We start from the raw sequence: 19,803 nt of genomic DNA, 5'->3' as shown, positions 1-19,803 counted from the left end.
CCTCCTCTTTAAGCTCTTTGCTGCCTTTGGGAGTAGCTAAAACAGACCAAGATTGAAAACAGCTTCTTCCTCCCTCTGTGCTCCCAGCAGTCACCTCCAGGCTCCAGGGCTCTGGTGTTACCAGGGTGACAAGGCTGCCTGAACAGGAGCATCTTCTCCTTTGCAAAGTTCAGGAGACATCCCTCGATGGCATGGGTGTTCAGAGATCATCTTGGACACAGAGGGAAGCAAATCAATTCCCTGACTGATATTTTGCTGTGGGAGGCCACATCATTATGTATTCTTGGATAAAGTTTCATGATTCTGATCGGGTTTGGATGTTGTTGTGTATAAAATCCTCAGTAAGGTGAAGTCAAGGTTGTGGACCTGGATGTTAGAGAGTGACATTAATGACTGTCTGTTGTCTTTGAGGCTGGTTTACTCTGTGGTTTTGAATCATCTCTTGAGACAATGGCCAGAAAAAAGTTTTTGCTGAATAATATCAGACTAAAAAAAAAGTCAAACAAACTTGCTAGGTCTCTGCTGTCTAACTGTTTGATGACCATTTCTGTAGTCATTTAGTTTGTCTCAGAATCAGAGAATCAGTTTGGTTGGAAGAGACCTACAAGCACATCAAGCTCAGCCATTGACCCAGCACTGCCAGGTCACTGTGGCCCTCAGCACCACACCTCCATGGCTTTGAAACCCCTTCAGGGCTGGGGACTCTGCCACTGCCCTGGGCAGCCTGGGCCAGGGCTTGACAACCCTTTTGGGGAAGAAATTGTTACTCATGTCCAACCTAAACCTCCCCTGGCACAACCTGAGGCCATTCCTTCTTGTCCTATTTCTTGTTCCATGAGACCAACCCCTACCTCACTCCAACCTCCTTTCAGGGAGTTTCTCCAGGATAAACAGCCCCAGTTCCCTCTGCTGCTTCTCAGCCTTGTGCTCAATATCTTATGTATAAAATATTGAAGAAAGGCAGAAGAAACAGTGAATCTGTCACTGAAATCCTGGATGCTTATGGCTCCTGCAGTTCTGATGGGACTGCTTGGCCATCATGCTACAGTTTTATTCCCTGAGTTGCTAAAGCCAGTGAAGGCGAGGAGCTACTCTGATGATTTCCTGCTTTTGCTGTCAAGTCTTTCTGCATACCCCTGGGGTTCAATAACCATCAGCTCTCCTAGCAATGGTTTTATTTCTGTGGTATCAAACCTTTGTGGTACCAGCTTTTGTAAGGGAGCCTTTGGACCAAAGCTGCTGTAAATATTGCTCTCCAGGTTCTGCTCCTGAGGCAGCCTTGAAAAAAATGTGCTTCATGTAAATGTTAAATCTCATTGCACATAACCCTGCTGGCAGATGGCGTGCTGCAGGAGCTGTTCAGCATCTTCCACCTTCCTCACTTTGCACTGCTGTACCTGTGTTTGATTAATATTAGCCTTTGGCTTATTTGGAGGTCTCCACTTTTTGATAGCATTCAAGGGTTTTGTTGGCTTCCATCCTGGCTTCCAACCTTAAAATTTAACTCCAGTGAAGACAGAGAAGATGCATTCTGTAGTTCTTAATTACAGAAGTGTTTTCACTGTGGAAAAGAATTCATAGAATGATAGAACTGTCGGGGTTGGAAGGGACCTCAAGGATCATCCATTTCCAACCCCCCTGCCATGAGCAAGGACACCTCACACTACAGCAGGTTGCTCACAGCCACATCCAACCTGGCCTTAAAAATCTCCAGGGATGAGGCTTCCACCACCTCCCTGGGCAACTTGTTCCAGTATCTCTCCACCCTCATGGGGAAGAACTTCTTCCTAACATCCAATCTGAATCTACCCATTTCTAGTTTTGCTCCATTCCCCCCAGCCCTGTCACTACCCAACACCTTAGAAAGTCCCTTCCCAGCTTTCTTGTAGAGCCCTTCAGATAGTGGAAGGCCACAGTAAGGTCTCCTCAGAGCCTTCTCTTCTCCAGGCTGAAGACTGAATTACCTGGCTGAGGTTTTAATACTGGAAGGAATTTGGAAATAAATGGATAACTCCACTTGCTAAATGTTTTAGATTAAATTTAGATGCCATTGGTCCAGATACATAAATACCATAACTTGAAATTAAATACCAGATGCTAAGAAGGTGTAAAATACAACAAAACAGCAACAGTCCTGTCCAAATCAATATTCTTTTATATCCTCCACCTACAGAATGAAAGAATTTCATATCTGCCTGCTCAACAGGTTCTGGATGTTCAGCATGTGCTACACCTACATCCCTGTGTGTGAAACCAGAGAAGCATCTCAAAAAGCATCTCAGGCTTATGAGCAGAGCACAGGGGCCATGCTTTGAGGCTTCTGACCGTAGTGTGGTGTTAAAAATAGAGGTGACCCAGGTGTCCTTTCATCATGATGCATTTTGTCTCTCAGCTAAAGCCTGAAAACAGGCAACATTGGATAGAAGGGATGGGGGGAAAAAATGCTTTCAAGTGGGAGTGGGTCTGCTTGTGCTTGTTGTTCTGCTAAGTGGCAATAATATTTAATGAGAGACTTTGCTCTGAACGGTAAACTCTCTAGCGTGTGAGGTGCCCAGCCTGTGAGAATAAATAGAGGAGGCTCAAAACACTTGTTTGGAGAATGACTGTTCATTTTGGAAGGCACTGAGTGATCTCAGTGAAATGTAACTGAGTCAGTGGAGTTTGGATGGAGATCAACCTCCCAGCATGTATTCTGGCAGCAGTTCTGCGCCACTTCTGTTCCTCGCTGTCTGTTGTGCTCAAACGGCACATGCAGCACTTGGGTCGTCACTGCTGCTGTCACTCCTGTTGCAGATGGCCCTCAGTGACTTCTTAGGGGTTGAATGAATACATAAATTACTTCTGTCCATGACTCTGTACAGGTTTCGTGTCAAAGCCTTCTTTCTGTCTCAGTTAACCTTATGGAAAGATGTACGTGAGAAAAAAGCTGAGGTGGCACCGGGAGTGACCCAGAGGATAGACATTTTAAAGCTTTGTGCTGCAGTGCAGTTTCAAATCCAGCTGGGATTTGCTGTCCAGGGCTCTTTTGTTTGCTTCCAGGGCATTAGATCCTTCCAGAAACTTGCAGAAGGAAAATGCTGGGAAATGAGGAGAGTGCACAGGGCAAAAAGAATGTCTCTTGAACATGAGAGTTCCCTTCAGGAGTGGAAAAATCTTTGTTCCTTGATGACCTGCAAAGGAAAGCTTCCTGGTATCTCACTGGTTACGTTAGAGAGCAGGAAATGCACAGAAAGGATTGTGGAGAATACAGCCATGAAAAATTATGTTCATTTCAGACAATATTTTGAGTGTATGAAATGCAGAGTTGCAACACAGTAATTGCTGGAAATAAAATATGGAAAGGGAAAGATTTGGTTGAACTCATTAACTTTTTTTTTTTCTTTCCCCACTGGTAATTAGAAGGAAATGAGTTAGATATTTCATGAAGAGCTGGCTTTGTTTTCCTCTTACCCTGCCAGCTCTGTGCTCTGCCTTAACAATGTGTTTTTATTAAGACAATCGTTAGAACTTCGATATCCTCCTGGTCTTTCCCCCTTCCGTTCCCCAAACCAACACGAGGGAAGTTTTCTGCCTCTGGGTCTAAATGACTGTTTCTGCCTCTGGGTCTAAATGATTGCTTTCCTTCTTTCTTTGCAGGTTAACAATGAGAATGTAGTGAAAGTTGGCCACAGGCAGGTGGTGAACATGATTCGCCAAGGGGGCAACCACCTAGTTCTTAAGGTCGTCACAGTAACCAGGAATCTTGATCCAGATGACACAGCTAGAAAGAAAGGTACATTTTCCTCTTTCCCTAATGGATTACTCTTTGCTTGCTCCACAGAAATCAGAGCACAGGCTCAAAACTGATGGTTTAGAGATTCTGATGTGTTTACCTCACTTTTAACGTTTGAAATAACCTCCTCCTGTTTAACTGAACGGAATTCAAGCCTGTTGCCTTATGCAGTTATGTGTAACCCAAATGATGATGCTCTCTTGCCATGCTGGCCATGAAGTCTCATCTTTATTGGGGTCTTTACACAGCTGTATATTTGAAGGTCTTGTAGTAACATTTCTTGCAGTGTGGAGAGGGGGAAAGCACTAAGAATGGATTCTCCAGTTGATTCATTCCAAATGTAGTTGAGGGGAGGCTGGGCTCCACTTGAAATCTGTGCAAAACTTATTCTTTAGAAGGGACCTCTGTAAGAACAACAAAAGTGAGCAATATGTTTGCACTGGGTATGGTAGGAAACAAGCACATTTTAAGGGGAAAATGCCTCTGGATGAATTCTAAGTGGGGAGCTTGTTCCAGCCAGTAGGAACCGTGCACAGAAGAGCAACTTCTTTCTTCTGCCGCTTGGCTGTTAGCAAGCAAACAGCTACCCAGGGGAGCTGAGGATGGCATCATGTGCCACAAAGACTTTGGGAAAGAGCTGTCTGGGTGCAAAGAGGAGAAGGGGTTTTGTCATTAATTCATATCATAAGATTGGGCTGCTGCCAGAAGAATTTTAATTCTGCACTATTTCCTTCACCTTAGATACCCCTGGGTTTCTCAGGTAACAGTTACACAGGGAAGTCATTAGCCCTCGTCATTATCATTAAGCAGAGCAGATTGCTACTGCTAACTGGGGTTCAATGCAGCAGCATCACAGATATGAAAATCCCTCTTCCTCCCACCAGCTTCTCGGAGCTGTCACTCACAACCATCTGGCTCTTCAGTACTCAAGGGCTCCCTCTTTGTCCATGAGTGAAGCTTCCTGTCTGCACTCTGAGTGTTCTTGCCACCTACTGCTTATTCAAAAGAAATAAAAAGATTTTTAAAAAACCAAGCCCCTTGAGGGGGGGGAAGGGCTGTGTGGAAGTGAATCATGGCCAGGCACTGCTTTCAGCTTGGTGTTTTACACAAACCTTTCACCTCTGCCTATTGGGATGTGTCACACTGGCTTTAAAGTGCTGTCGGATACACCCCAAAGGGAATTGGCTTCTGCAAAACCAGCCCCAGTCCTCTGTCATCATTCCAGAGCTTTCTGCTGATAGTGTGCTGTTTGCCAAAAACTTGCACTTTTGGACCCTGCCACTAGTTGATGCAAGCTGGTTCCCTGCCTTGTCATACCTGGCAGCTGCCCTTTTACATTGGGAATTGCGTGGAAGGATTTTCTTGCCATCAGCCTCTTTTGTGGTGAGGCCAGTGAGAGATACCCAGCCTCCCTTTAATCAGTGCCAGTTACCCAGCCTCCCTTGAACCAGTATCAGATACCCAGCCTCCCTTTAACCAGTATCAGATACCCAGCCTCCCTTTAATCAGTGCCAGATACCCAGCCTCCCTTTAACCAGTATCAGATACCCAGCCTGCTTTGATCAATGCCAGTTACCCAGCCTCCCTTTAACCAGTATCAGATACCCAGCCTGCTTTGATCAATGCCAGTTACCCAGCCTCCCTTTAACCAGTATCAGATACCCAGCCTCGCTTAACCTGTATGGGATACCCGGCAGAAGGGAAATGCTGGGAAGTGAGGAGAGTGCTTGTTTATTACAAGGATGTCTCTTGAACACGAGAGAAAGAAAACCAAAAATTAAGAAAGAAAAAAATAATAATGAAGAATTCTTATTTTTCTCCTGTGTCCCAGAGCCATTTCTGTTTACTGATGATCCTCCACTTTCCAGCCAACACTGGCATAATCTTCTCTGACCTTAATGTCCTTTCTGACCTCCAGAAATACTGCCAGGGTGCTAAAGCCCGTGCAGGAGTTTCGGCTTTGTGCTTAATGGTTGCCTTGGCATTTTAAGATCTGAATTTATTCTGAGGATCACCTGTTCTCCCTAGCCTCACTGTAACTATTAAGATACATTTGAGTCTTCTTTCCTTCTATTTCCCAGATCTAAGTGAGAGAAGGAATTAATCTGGCGGAGGCTGGCTGGTCTCCAGGAGATCTTTAGCTAGGTGCATTTCTTAGAAGGAGGAGCACAACTGCTGGGAGGCACTTTTGCTAGAAAGTCTTGGGTTTGGGTTTTTTGGGGTTTTTTTGCCTGCTGAAAAAAATAAAAATAAAAATAGCAGTGCAGAGTTATTTGGGCTTGAAATGTTTCTCTGCATCCTGTTACATAAAAGCTTGCTGATGTGTCAAGCAACCTACGCTAGAAGTAGAAACGGTACCAAAATTCAGCACATGAAAAGCATCTCGGGTGGTTTGGGGTTTTTTTTCCCACCCCCCCCCCTCCCCTCTCTGCATGTAGGTATTGATTATTGAAATAAAGATGGGATTGTGCATGTGAATGGGAGTGGGTCAGAGCCGTGTGTTGACTTACACTGTCTATCCTTCTGTTTAATGCCAAGCCCCACCACCTCCTAAGCGAGCTCCAACCACTGCACTGACCTTGCGGTCTAAGTCAATGACCTCAGAGCTTGAAGAGCTTGGTAAGAAAGCGTTTTTTTGACAAGCATGCTGGCATAATAGAACTGTAAAATTAGCTGTAGCTCTTATCTCTGTGTATCTGTTAAACTGACTAAAATAGCTGCACTGTGTACCGTGTAGGGGAGAGAGGAGGGTTTAAGAATGCTGCATCTCTGGAGAGTTCAGATCTGCATGCTTCGCATGGACGGGTCGGTTTTGTTGTTGTGGTGGTGGTGGTTGTTGTTGTTGTTGAAACTGTGCCTTTTCCTGCTATGCAAGGGAATGTTGAGAGATTTTTATGCATCATCAAAGTTTGGCACATCTACTCAAAAAAAAGTAATGCCGTGTCGTATTTTTGTTAGCTTTGGCTCCCGAGGTTTTTCAGTTCATCTAATGCTGTTTTGTTTTAAATTTCTGTGGCCTCTCATTAGTGGACAAAGGTAAGCTGCCAGAAGCTGTTGTTAAAAAAAGCTGACAGTCTTAAAGCAGCTTCGGCTTCCACTTGTTTTCGTTAGCCTCTGGTCTGAAAGAAACAAATAACCAAAGAAAAGTGCATACTGTGCTATCACTTTGACTTCTGTGCATGATGTGGATGTAGTTCTTCTCACTAATGGTAATCAGAGCGTTGAGCATTTGGTCTTTTATTTGCTAATGTTATGAAATGTGATTGTAGATTCCTTTGCTTGATCATCCCCATTCTAGCTATGCATAATTCTCTGGGAATTGTGATGGATTGTGTAGAAGTGAGGGGAGGGAATAAGCTCTTTTCTTCCTGGTTTTAATCTGTCAGGTCGTTTGAAAAAACAAAGCAGAATCTCTGCAGCTAGACTAATAATGGAGCAGAGGTACAAAGAGAAACGTCCCAGGCACGTTTGTGTTTGGCCATCACACCGAAGCAGTGTTGTTTAGCAAGTGATAATTGGGTGTGAAAACCAAGCAGGGTAACACGATCACATAATAAACTCATCTGGCCATGTAACCCTACATTGATCTAAATGCTTGTCTTTGACAAGGGTTTTTATTGCTGGCATGGATCCATAAGGAGGACAACTAGAAAGAATCAGAGCCACTTGTAGCTAAGTGGGTTTTTTTGTCCTCTGGAAGTCAGTGTTTCCTGGGGGAGATGGACCCCATCCATCCCTTCGGGAGTCAAGTCACACAGCTTCAGCAGGACAAAGGGATTCTGAAGTGCTTACTGCCTTCCCTGTGGCATAACAACCAAATGAGGACCAAAATGGAGCTGTTTGGTTATTTAGCTCCTACCAGCTTTCAGGCAGTGCAGGTTTTCTGAGCCAGGAAGCTCAGGAGCTTGACTAAAGGTTCCAGCAGTTTGTGAATGCTCCACAGTTCCCCCCCCCCCCCCCCAGGATTAAAATGTTAAATGTTATTTGTGGAGCCACTTTTTGGGTCAGGGTGTTTTTATCTGGTTTCCTTTCATGGAGCACTAAGAGGGTGTAAAATTTCACTGGCTTGTCATCATCAAACTTTCCCAAGGGGTCAGGAATACTTAGGATACTTAGGCACCATTCCACCCCCCCTTCATTATTCCTTTCTGCAAATCCCTTTCAAACTGGGGATATTCTTCCATTTCTCTTTTCTGTCTTACCTAGTAGATGCTGTTCTTAAGGCAGAGAGAAACAGCACCAGGGGAAAGCAGTTTATGACAAGTGATGTCACCTCTGTGGTGAAGGCCATCATATTTTAGCTTTCCCCCCACACTACTGAGCTTATGGCACTGGATCTGCCTCTTGTTCCCCTTGGCTGGCAGAAACCTCTGCAACTCTTTGTGCCCAGCAGCCATGGGACTTACTGGAAGCTTTGAGCACATTTCTCATCCTTATCTTCAGCTGGATGGGAACAGTGTTACAATGGCAAAGGCTTTCTTACTCTGATGGATAGTCCGGAAGCACGTTCCAGAAGTGGATGTCCCCTAATAAAGCTGTAGTGATACCAGAGCGTGGCAGAAATTTGTCTTCTTCCTAAGCAAGCCTGTAAATCCCAGTGCCCTGCACGTTTGCCACCCTAGCTAACAATCTGACTGCTGTTAGAAAGGGCATCTCTGGTCCAGCTCTGGGAATATTCGCCCTGTAAAAGGGCTTTTATCATAAAGAGCAAGAATCCTTAAATTGCATAGCAACCAGCCAAGCTTCCAAAGAGGAAATGTTCTCACTCTCATCAGTGAAAAGTTGTCTCCTGATGCGAAGCACAGATTGTGTGTGTGTATTTATACAGCACTGCTCTCTCTCTGTACATGTGTATGAGCTCTGAGGACACCCACATTTGTATCTCTGTGGAACTTTCGAAGGAATCAACGTTTTGTTTCACGAAATCCATGTGCAAAGTAGCCAGGGCGCCCTAGATGAGCACTGTGGATGTTCTCATTGGCATTTCTGTGTAATCCCTTTGCTGAACTGAAGCAGCTTATGTTCTCAATAATGTCTCGTGGCAACGAATCCCACAGGCTAATTCTGTGCTGTGTACAAATGTATTTCCTTTTAATTGGTTTTTAATGTGATGCCTTTAATTTTATTAAATGTGCCTTGTTATGGTGTAGAGGAAAAGCTAAACAGGAATTCCCCATTTGGGTTCCCTTAGAGTCTGTATTATTTTGCAATTTCTCCTCAGCTAAACTAGGAGGAATGATTTTATTTATCCTTTTGGTCTAATTTCCATATCTTGCAGTCACTTCCTTTGCCTGGCTCTGAACTCTGCTTATGGTTTTATTGACATGGTTTTAGCTACTCTGTTCTCCATAATACTGAGCAGCCCAGCCCAGCTGTTCTCTTTCAAACGAGTCAATCCAAAGGTGTGCTAAGGATGCCTTCCCAAGCTGCAAAGCACTGAGACACCCCATCGTCATCATCATCACCACCACCATTTGACAGCCCTGCTAGCAATAAGCTGCCCCAGTTTCTGCTTTTAAGAAAGAATCTAGGGGGAAAAAAGCCAAACTTGTAGCTGTATCCCCAGCATCATGCAGCTGAGGTGTGAACCCTGATGAGCTCTGCTCTTGCCAAGCTGTCTGTCTGCTGTGGTTTGATGGATACTTGTGTAGTAGAGGCACGCAGGGAGAGAGTAACTTCTTAGATGGGAGAGAAATGTTTATGCTCAGAATGACAGTCAAGGATTTAGTGTGTGAAAATTACCTTCAGAATTGATTCACAGTTCATTCCCTTTCTATTTCCAAGCTTCAGTACGGAAGAAGAAGGGTAAGGGGAAGCATTTTGTCTCTTGTTTAACCTGTTTCTCACCTTTCCATAGTGAAGGATAATAACATAATGTAAATGTTGGCATATGGTCCAGTTTCTTTTATGGTGTCAAATGTACATTAATTATTGTATTTGTTTTTTAGTTACTTAGTTAACAAATTGCAAACACACTAAGAGCTCAAACAGAAGACTACATTTGAAAATATTCCTCCCCACCCCTACCCCCCCATCCATTTCTTCCTTTTGTCTCCTTTCCTACATCTTGCCTTTTTTTTCCCTCCTTCTTTGTATCCAACTCTTTTCCAATCCCTTCCATGTCATCTCCCCACAGTTACTGTGCTACTGGCAGCCCCAGGGGCTGCGTGGCCAGTGACCTACCCCAGTGTAGCCCCCCGCTAGCGGCTCCACTTGTGTCTTCTCAGTGGCCAGACTTTGCTCCCATAACCACACTGTCTCTGTCTCAGGGAGTAGGGATCCTGCACACAACACTTCAGCTTTTGCCCTGGAGAAATGCTGCTCTGCACAGGTGTAACTTCTCAGTAGCACATCTTCCACGCTGTCCCGTATGCATGGAGTGCCCTCCCTGAACTGATCCATAAGGCCACCTCCTCCTCCTCCTTGAAACCTCTCCTCAAGACCCACCTCCCTCATGATCCCTGTAGGCAACCATCTGATGGCTAGGCAGAGGGGCAGGCAGAAGCAGTGGTGCTCCCTGAGGAGGCTTTCTTATCAATGTCTGTACATGTATGCAGAGCTTGTTTGTGTTCAGCTGTATTTTTTCCATGCTCCTGTTATGTCATTTTTGCTTTCTTAGATTGTAAGCTCTCCTGAGCAGGGACTGTGTCATCTGCACATCTTCATGGTGTCTAGCCCAAGGAAGAGTCTCAAACCTCCCTGAGCCCCTGGGTGATAGCTGGGGGAAACAGGCTGCTTCCTGCTCTCCAGCAAGGTTCAGTGTCACAGAAGGGAAAGCTAGGCTGTAGGCAGTATCTTCTCTCCACAGGGAAGCTTTTGCTTTTTAACATGAAACAGGACAAAAATGGGTTGTTTTCCACTTTTCTATGTTTCTGCTCTTTCCTGACCTCATTTCAGGTCACTAACAGAGGTTCCAGCTAGTTCCATTCTCCATGCAGAGTATATGGCAGGGGGAAAAAAAACCCAAAACATTGCTGCTGGGATTGTTCTGAAAAGTATCTTTTGGCAGCATATAAAGAAAGTCTTGATGTTATTTTAGAGTCTTCTGTCAACCAAAAATTCAGTTTGTCTGGGTTGTGGGTGAGGGAAGCATTAAGATGGATAATGGCTTCTGTGGTCCTGTTTGCCTGGTTTTGTTGGCTGTCTCTTGAGAGGGGCTCTGGTTCCCTGGGAGGGCAGGGGAAGAGCAGGACACAGGCTGTATCTGCAATGCTCAGGGTGGTGTCTAAGGAGATGGGAGATGAAAGCTTTAGGTTCCCAGCAGCATGGCATGGGCAGGGTTAGCATCTGACTGCAGTGCTGTAGCACAGATTACTGAGATGCTAACTGGACTTGATCTGTGCCACTGCCTTTCTGCTTCTAGTAGCTGCCTGACTCGGAGATAGCAACCACCTTCAAAACGTGGGGGTCTCGGCGGGGGGTGAATTGTTTTCCACAGTAAAACTCCTCTCTGGATTTTGTGGAGAGGAGAAAAGTCTTTCTTTTTATTATTTTCCTTTTTTTAGTTATTATTTTATTTTGTATGTGACTTGTAGGTTTCCAAGAGCTGTTGAATGAGCAAACTGTGGCGATGTGTGAACTAACAGTCAGTTGGAACAGCAGATCTTTGGAGGCAGTACTGAGAATTGAACACCAGCTTAGTGCATAGTGAGCCCATCAGTTGCTGAAGAATAACCAAAACATTCCTGTTGCAAATTAAAAGGAAGATCTGAAAGTAGCTTAAAAATAGAACATGAAAAGAACACCTTTTTGGTCCTAACTTTTCATCCTTGCCACAGCAAATAGGTATCATTAGCACTTCAAAATGAACATTTAGAAATAACCAATTTCACTCTGTGCATTGAAAACACAAAAGTTCCTGTGGCTCATGAAAAGCTGCTTTGAAAGGGGGTTTCCTTCAGTTTTTGTTTCAACCTGCTTACCAGTAGCTGCTTGTGGATGGAGGATGTAAAAATGATGCAACACTTAAGGAGCACATCCAGAAACTGAGATCTGTAGGTGGCTAAGAGACATCATTTAAGGCTTTCATGCTCTTAAGGTGCTGGGGTTGTTTTTAATACCTGATTTCCTCATCTGGGATTTTCAGTGAAAGCTGAAGTGGACACAGTTTTGTTTTAACAAACCTGATGCAAAACTCCTGTTAAGAGAAAGCATGGAAATGAGAACAGAGCAGGTTGTGTTTTCATAGTGCTGTGGTAGTGGCAGGATAAATAATTCTTCTGTGTTACTAAATGTTACTTTAACAGCGTCACACAAGGGTCAGCTGTGCACTGGGGGAGGGGGGCTTGGTTTGTTCTTAGCTTGGATGTGGTCACTGCCATGAAATAATCCCTCTCTGTGTGTGGGTGCTGATCTTTGGGGTTTGACGTGGGCCTCAGTACCAAACACGAATGTAGGATTGTCCTCCTCTGAACAGTTTAGATGCTAGCACCACCTCTCAGGTACAGAATAACTGTGGTATCACCAACACAGGTTATTGTTACCTGGCACCAAGCCTCAGTGGCATTTGAATAGAAAAAAAAATATCAGTTGATGGCATTCAAAAGAAATATTATTAGCTCTGACTGCAGTCTGCATCCACGCTCCATCCCATTCCTGTTGTCCATTGTTTCAAAGGTGGCACATCCCAATGGCATCTGAAACAATGAAGCTGCAGAGCAAATAGATATCAGTGAATGCCAGAGAGCCGAGTAGCTCACGGGGCTGTGTTGTGTTTGAAGAAACCACTCACAAAAGTCTGGGTTCAAAAGCCATGTTTTTATTTCACTGTGCTGGAGTTGATGATGGAGATTTGTCTGCAGGAAACGATGGGAATGCCAGCAAAGCAACTTTCACAGCACTCACAGCATCGGCTCCTCGGGTAGCTTCCAGCATCTGCAGTGCTTCTGTGTAGGAAGAAGGTTTTCTGATCCTCAGCAGACTCTGTATTTTAGAAGATGGGAACAAAAGCCGATGGACATAATGAAGAATTCTTGAAGGGTATCCTTGTAAGTAATTGATTTGCATTCTGTATTTGAAATCCTAACGAGCTAGCAGTGTCATGATGAGCTGAAGGTTGTCCTTAGCTTGTTCATCATTTTTCACAAGCGTAAAGCAGGGTCTCTGGGTGGAATCCGCAAAGGTGAACCTCATTTTCTGTTGATGCAGGAGGGTTAGAGGTTATGAGACTTGAAGTCTGACTTGTAGGGAGTCCACAGCACTGTAAGAAGGTACAGGGTTAGGACCATCCCTACACATGTGCTCTTAAAACACTTGGCAAGACAGGAGTGTTGGCAATGGGCATGGCCCAAGGAGAAGAACTCTAACTTGATGGTGGCCACTGAAAAAAATTAAGTTGGCACCTAGCTGGTAACAAGCTGAGTTTGGCACAGGATTTTCAGTTCCCAGGTAACTCCCAGCGTTGAACACTTTTGCAAACCAGGGCTTGTGTCGTGTTCTGAGGGGTCAGCTTTAGCAGGTTGAAAATGCTGGGGGTCAGTTGAGCCTCTTTGTAGGTTTCTCCTCCTTTTCACTAGGACCACCTGGAATTTGTCAGCTTGTTCCTGAGCGTGCAGCGCCCTTTCGTGATGCTTGTTTCTCTTTGCTGCAGGACAGTAATTTGAAAGGTTTTCAAAACCTTTCTGCATCAGCCAAACCAGACAATGGTATAAAAGAAGTTGGAAAAGGAATTGTAAGTGTTAAAAGGAAACATGGGGTTTGGTAGCATTTGGAGATGAATTCAACCCGCTGGCAAGAGGGAGTGTCGCTGGCTGCACTCACTGAGTCCTAGTTGAAATCTAACCACATCATCAAGCCCATGAGGAGCAGTAATAGTTGCATGTGTTTCCCAACAGGGGACAGTTAGGGCAGTGGAAAACCTTTTCAACACTTTTAATGTGTTCTCTCTCTCTTTCAGGAGCCAGGGAGATGAAGGACTTGTCTCCCTCATCTCAAAACTCCCTTTGCTGCTATTTCTCTTCTCTCTTTTTTTTTTTCCCTTTTCCTTTTGATTTTTCTTTTTCCCTTTCCAATGTTACATGCCCATGTTAATTAATTTTCAAATACAACCAAAAATAAATGTGTTTAGATAATTCATCATAGTTTGCTTGGTTTTTCCCCTTGGTGTGGAAGCATGAGAGGAAGTGTAAGAGCAGAGAAGGCTGCAGGTGTCTTAGGTTCTCCAGCTTTCTTCTCGGCGCCTGTCGGCTGATTGTCTTTCTGTTGGGCCTAGGCCAGATTTTCAAATGCTGCCTCTTAAACAGAACATCAAATTGCCACTTAAATTCTACCTGGCTTGCAGGGTAGGAGTGGGTATTGACTATATTCTCTGCTTTGTTTTTGTTCTTGAACAGAAACCACTGTTAGACAATGGCCATTCCTCTTTCAAGGTAGGCTGAATTGTAAGGCTGCAGGACTGCAGGTGCCTCTTCCATGCCTGTGCAATTATTTCCTTAACTGAGCAGACTGTTAAAGAGCTGGTACTTGAAAATTGTGTCTATAGAAGGTATTTGAACCTCAGCACTTTGCCTTTCTGAAAGTTACTTTTGATGGTGTGATGATAAAATGTAAATGTGACTTCTGTGTGCTAATGTGGAGACGTTTTCAGCCCAAGAAACACAAGTAAGACTTCTCCAGAGAGTTTTGGTAGTTCTTCCTTGTCAATACATAAAATCATTTCCCTAAATCAGGTAATGGGATTTTCAGATGCATGATGCTGAAGGACTGGGTTTAGGCACTAAACCATCTTTATGTTTTACTGATTGGTTTGACATCATTTCCCCCCTTTATTTTTATTTTTTGGCTCTGAGTGCGCTCTGTAGAGTTTGCAGTGCCCCAGAGAGCATCCGAGAGGTCCTCTTCAGGTCTGAGAGGAGGGAAGTGTTGCCCATGGCTGTGTTGCAAAGCACTTGTGTTATTTCCTTGCCGTGCTAACTGCTCGAAGACTCTTCTCTGCCTGTTGTTTGCAGTATGGTAAATGTCTGATGTTGGCTTTGTGATTTAAGCACAATCCTGCTGCAGATTGTTCCTTTGGGGCGGGGGCTGGAAAGGGTTAATTCCAGGTGAAAGTGTGCTGGTGGTGGCAGGTTTATGAGGATTAGCCTAACTGTCTCAATGAAAGTTCAAGTCAAGCCTTTTCTGCCTACCTTTTAGCTGCACTTTTACATGACACAGCTGCAGGCTGAACTTGTTTCTTTCCCCTAAATATGGTCAGAAACAACAATTTTGGGGTCAAAGATCAACCTTTAATATTCTTGCACTGGAGCAATGTAATAGTTAAGGTTAATCTTTAAATTCTTAGCAGTGTGTTGAAGACCTACTTGTACCTTACCTACCTTTGGTCTTTGACCAAGTTTTGTCTATCCCTTAATGTTTGAATAGCTGAAAAATACAGGCCTTAGATTTCAGTGGGCATAGCTAATGTAATGGAGATGCATGTTTAACCACCTGCAAATAGGAGTCACCTTTTTTTTCCCCCAGAGGCACACAGATCTACTCATCCAGTGTGATTGCTTCTATGACAAACCACATGATGAACTCCTCTAGTCTGATCAAGCTTTCTTTTGCAGTCAGTAGATTCTCATCTTTCTGCTACCACCCCTTTACTACTGCAAAGTTCTTCTGTTCACCTGCTTCTTCCAAGTAATTTTCTAGATTCCCATCTGTGCTCTTTGCCCAAGCTGTCCTTTACCTAGTTCCCCACACAGACATTCACCCTGAAAGATTTGTGAGGTTACTTCCCAGCTATTCTTTTACAGACTCAGCAGGGCAGGGTCTTTTGCATAGCTATAGGAAGGTCTAAAAGGAATAGGATGTCAACAAGTGCACCCAGTGGTGTTAGATGCTTTGTTGGTGTTTTCAGCCATAGTCACTCCTGGTCTCTGTGCTAAAACCCTGTTACTTATTAATAAAGTCAAGCTAGACAATTCATCTCAAAGATAAAAACAACACCCTAGCCTTATCTTTATGTAGTTGAGATGAATCTCTATGCATTTTTAATAAGCACAGGCAAAGTCTACCCCTTTACTTTTAGTGCTGCTTATGGAACTGATTTTTGCTGATTATGGATGAGGAAACAAATTTTTTTTTATCAGCTAATGAGAGAAATGGAACTAAACTTGGAAGCTCACATCTAGGGAAGGCGGTGGAGCCAAACTATGTGCACAGGCAGCACCTGGCTTTGAGGGCTGTGTGCCCACTGACACCAAGGAAGACTGAATTTCCTGTGTTCCCATCACTTTGCCAAAGGAAAGCCACATGTGCCACACGTTGGCAGTGGCTGGCTGTGGCTGCTGGAACAGGTGGGTGATCCTCCAGCCCGGGGGTGCAGCTGGCACTGCGTGAAGCTTTGCGTTCCTGGCGGTGCCTGGTACAGTTTCTGCCTGTATCTCTTAGGTGTTTACAGGGCATCTGTCACCTTGGTACCTAAGCACTTTGAAAAATGCACCCACCCCAGGAGGCATGATGCAGATACAGGCAGAGGTCCAAGGCCAGAGCAGCAGAGGCAGGTCCCAGGAAGCTCCCCTATCGCTGTTGTTGAGCTCCTGGCCCACTTGTTGTGGCCAAGGAACATCTCCACCTACCTGTCAGCAGGAAGACAGTGCCCACCTGTCATGTCCAGCTCCACTGGTGGGCAGTCTGATAAGGAAAGATAATGGAAAAGGCAACGATCCAGTAGCAGAGGTGAAACAGAAATGGTGGGATGGCAAAAGGAGGGCTCCTTAGAGAGCAGCACATCTCAGGGGAGGGACCCACTGCCAGCCCAAGTGGCAGGTAAGGCACAACACAGGCATAAATCTCAAATGTTCTTCAGGGAACAAAAGTTGCAGAAATACCTCTGATGTCTCTAAAGTTTGTCTATGCCCAAAGCCCTGCTCTGTGCTTGGCCTCTGTCTCAGTCCTCTCATCCCTACAGCTGAATCAACTGCTCAGTGCTGCGTGTATCTCAAGCCAGTAAGTGCTGCATCCTAAACGTGTCTGATAAGGAGCTCAAAGGACTCTCTCTGGGACAAGGAATGTTGTGCTGCAAAGAGACTGCACCATATGGCAGTGCTCCAAAATGATGGACATATTGATGAACCTAAAGGCTGGAATCATCCTGGCTTCTAATCGCCACGTTCAGAACAGGATCGGGCAAGCCACAGCTCACCCCTGCAGGCACAAAAGATGGAGCAGTTCTGCTGTGGTCACCAGGAGCCATTGCTGATCCACCACCACATCAGGCCAAGCTCTCTATCTGCCCAGTGCAAACACTAGTCCAGGCAGCCAGCCACGGGCTTCACTGCAGACACAGAGGATCTGTCTGGCAGGAAAGCAAGGAAGAGAGCCAGGAGTTTGGTCAAGATTCACTAGTTACTCTTTCATGGACCACTTTCATGACAGAGCTCATTTTGTCTCAAAACACAACAGAATCAGCAAGGTAAAACAAAAAGCAGTCTCCAGAAACCTGTGAGTCCCAGGTGGCTTTGGGAGATAGCTGCAGAGCACTCACAGAGATCAAACCCTGAAGTTAGAGTGCAGTGGGTCGCTGACTTCCAGCTGCTTCCCTGTCCTTTAGCCCAACATTTCTGATCCCCTTGCTTGGTGATTTAAGGATCAAAATGGGAGCCTTGCCCTGTGAGAGCAAGGGACATGAGGTTAGGAACATGAAGTAAGTCACAGCTTTGGAGACTGACAGTTTGTTGGCTGATTTCACTAGGTATAAATATAAAGATATCTATAAAAAGACTTCAGTGACCTATTTTGCCTGTAAGCCATATTTGTCACTGTGAGTGAAATGCTGAATGTGGGGATGGTGAAAATGGTAGGAAGATCAGAGAATCTGACCTCTTCCCTCTGCTTCCCACCTAAGGAAGCTAGCTGTGCTTCTTTGTACCCACTGGATTTAAAGCTGGGATTTAAAAGAGAGCTTTTTAGAGCAAATTAACAGCTGAGCAAGATCAGCCATGTTGGTACATAGTTTGGTGCGTGGCCAGTTCTGACTTGACAATCGGTGTCCTCTCTCTTTTGTAGGTCACCCCTTTGACAGGGAAATGAGATGAAGGCAATTAGTTGAGGTAACTAATTTCAGCCAGCTTCAATCCTACTGTCAGCAGCAGTTCAAAGCAGTCTCTTCTCTGGTTGACAAGGACAGCTCTGGCCAAGTCAGGTTTTCCAGTTCCCTGTCTGTACCTGGCCCACCTTCTCCACAGCACCAGCCGAGCCACTGGTGCAATCATCTACCAAGATCCGGTCTGAACTTAGGGCGACCTTTGGTCATCAAGGAATGGATTTACTGGGCAGAGACTGACCCATTCAGCCAGGTGGTGTCAGCCATTGACCTTCAGGCAGCTTTTCCCATCATTGCTCTGTAGTGAAGGAGAGCTCATGTCAGGCTGTGCCTGTGGCACACCCTGTGCCTCCCCACACCCCACGTCAATGCCTCACAAAGCTTCCAGGACCCGGAGTGCCAAGGCTTGTTGAACACCTTGTAATGAATCACAGCAGCAGCTGTGACTGTTGCTAGTCAAGTTAACAAACCTCTCCTAAAACCTGTTGAAAATGTATTCATTATTCAGAAGTATTCGCCAGCAGGCTCCACAAGTAACGTTCTGCCCAGGGGTTTTCACAGGCTGCTTGCTTGTGCCCTTTGTCATTTGTGGTATTGGTCACCTCTGCCAGATGCTGGTCTCTCTCTCTCTCAGCTCTGTGAGGCTGAAAGTACTGATGATGAGGACTGCAAGTGATAGATTTTCATGGAGAATTAGGAACTTGGCAAAAGCTGACTGTGCTTTGTCAGAGAAACTTCTCTTAGCGAGCCTCTGGCGAGTGTGTCAGGATGCACAAATAACAAAGGTGTTGTGGTCCCCCTGAACCCAAACCCAGTGATGCCTATTGACAGAAATATTCATGAACTGATGTGGGGGTTGGAGGGCTTTTTCATTTTGTTTTGCTTCAGTTTTTGACTTTTAACTTGGTTTGGTTCTGTTACTTAACCAACTGCTAGGTGGGCTCTGTTCAGGACACTCGCCAGGAAAACGGAGTTTTCAGAGCATTTTCAGGGCATTTTCTGCTAGCTAAGACTTTTTGTATGACCAGAATGAATATATTTGATCCCATCTCCTTCTCTGATTCCACAGAATTTAACTGAAATGTGTGTTTGCTATGTGTGGTAAAAAAAATAGGTCCCCTGCTATTTAGGGTTTGGGGTTTGTTTGGGGTGGGGTTTTTTTCTTATTTTTTTTTTTCCTTTTTTCTTTTTTGATTTTATTTTTTTTTCCTCCTCATGTGTACTCAAATAGAAACATGCTGAGAAACGATTTCATGGTCCTGCACTGGAGTTGTTTAGAGAGATCTGCTAAGGGAGGATTGCAGCCATGGCTGTATTAGGCAGAGGGGGAGAAGAACTGCAAAGGAAGAAGCAGTGATGAGGGGCAGGTCGCTAGACAGTCCCTTTGAAGTCTCCATGGAGTGGGAGAGGCAGCGATTGCATGACCAGTTTGTCCCTAAAATCCATTTCCATAAGGAGCTCATGCCTTCTTACAAATACAATCTCATCCTCACTTTCCATGAAACATGCAACTGGACAGTCCAGCCAGACACGGAGAGAATGTGAATACTTTGAATGTGAATACTTGGAAGCAGTGACCATGCTAAATGCACGAATAAGAGACACTGGTTTAAAATCAGCTTTCTATTAAAGCACACGGAAGCCCTCTTAGAGCAGTGTAACACTGGAGGCACTTGGGTGTAGAAATGTTGAGTGCCACAGGAGGGTAGACAGGGATGGATCTAGAGGAAGAGGGATCCCTGGGTCTGTCAGAAGGAGCTTCCATTTAAAAGCACAAAAAATAACCAAAGAAAAATTAGGAAAAGCCCCAAATCCCTTGATTTGCAAACAGAACCAGGAGTGTCATTTAACAGGAGCTCAGCAACACCTGCCAGATGTAAGCTTACAGCTTCAAGCTGAGGTCTGAAGAGCAGCGTGCAGATTATTTCCAAGAGCAGAAGTTAATCCTGCAAGAATAACATTTTTCAGGACTGGGATGCCAGAGAGCAGACCTGGCACTGACTTG

General features: G+C 44.8%; 1 protein-coding gene across 6 annotated transcripts in view; it reads left to right on the top strand.

Moving 5' to 3' along the window:
• Positions 1–19,803, top strand: part of SHANK2 (SH3 and multiple ankyrin repeat domains 2) — a 285,486-nt gene that overhangs the window by 243,637 nt on the left and 22,046 nt on the right. For 4 of the 6 annotated variants that reach the window (XM_054171738.1, XM_054171737.1, XM_054171741.1 and 1 more), the window contains 3 exons: positions 3,637–3,772; positions 6,311–6,391; positions 9,557–9,577. In XM_054171738.1, the coding sequence (XP_054027713.1) occupies positions 3,637–3,772; positions 6,311–6,391; positions 9,557–9,577 (238 nt within the window). The remainder of the gene's footprint in view (positions 1–3,636; positions 3,773–6,310; positions 6,392–9,556; positions 9,578–19,803) is intronic. The other 2 variants (XM_054171740.1, XM_054171739.1) reach the window with 1 other exon arrangement.

This window comes from Dryobates pubescens, chromosome 22, assembly GCF_014839835.1.
Source record: "Dryobates pubescens isolate bDryPub1 chromosome 22, bDryPub1.pri, whole genome shotgun sequence".
In the NCBI taxonomy this organism is placed as follows: Eukaryota; Metazoa; Chordata; class Aves; order Piciformes; family Picidae; genus Dryobates; species Dryobates pubescens.
This window is presented reverse-complemented; position numbering and strand designations above follow the sequence as displayed.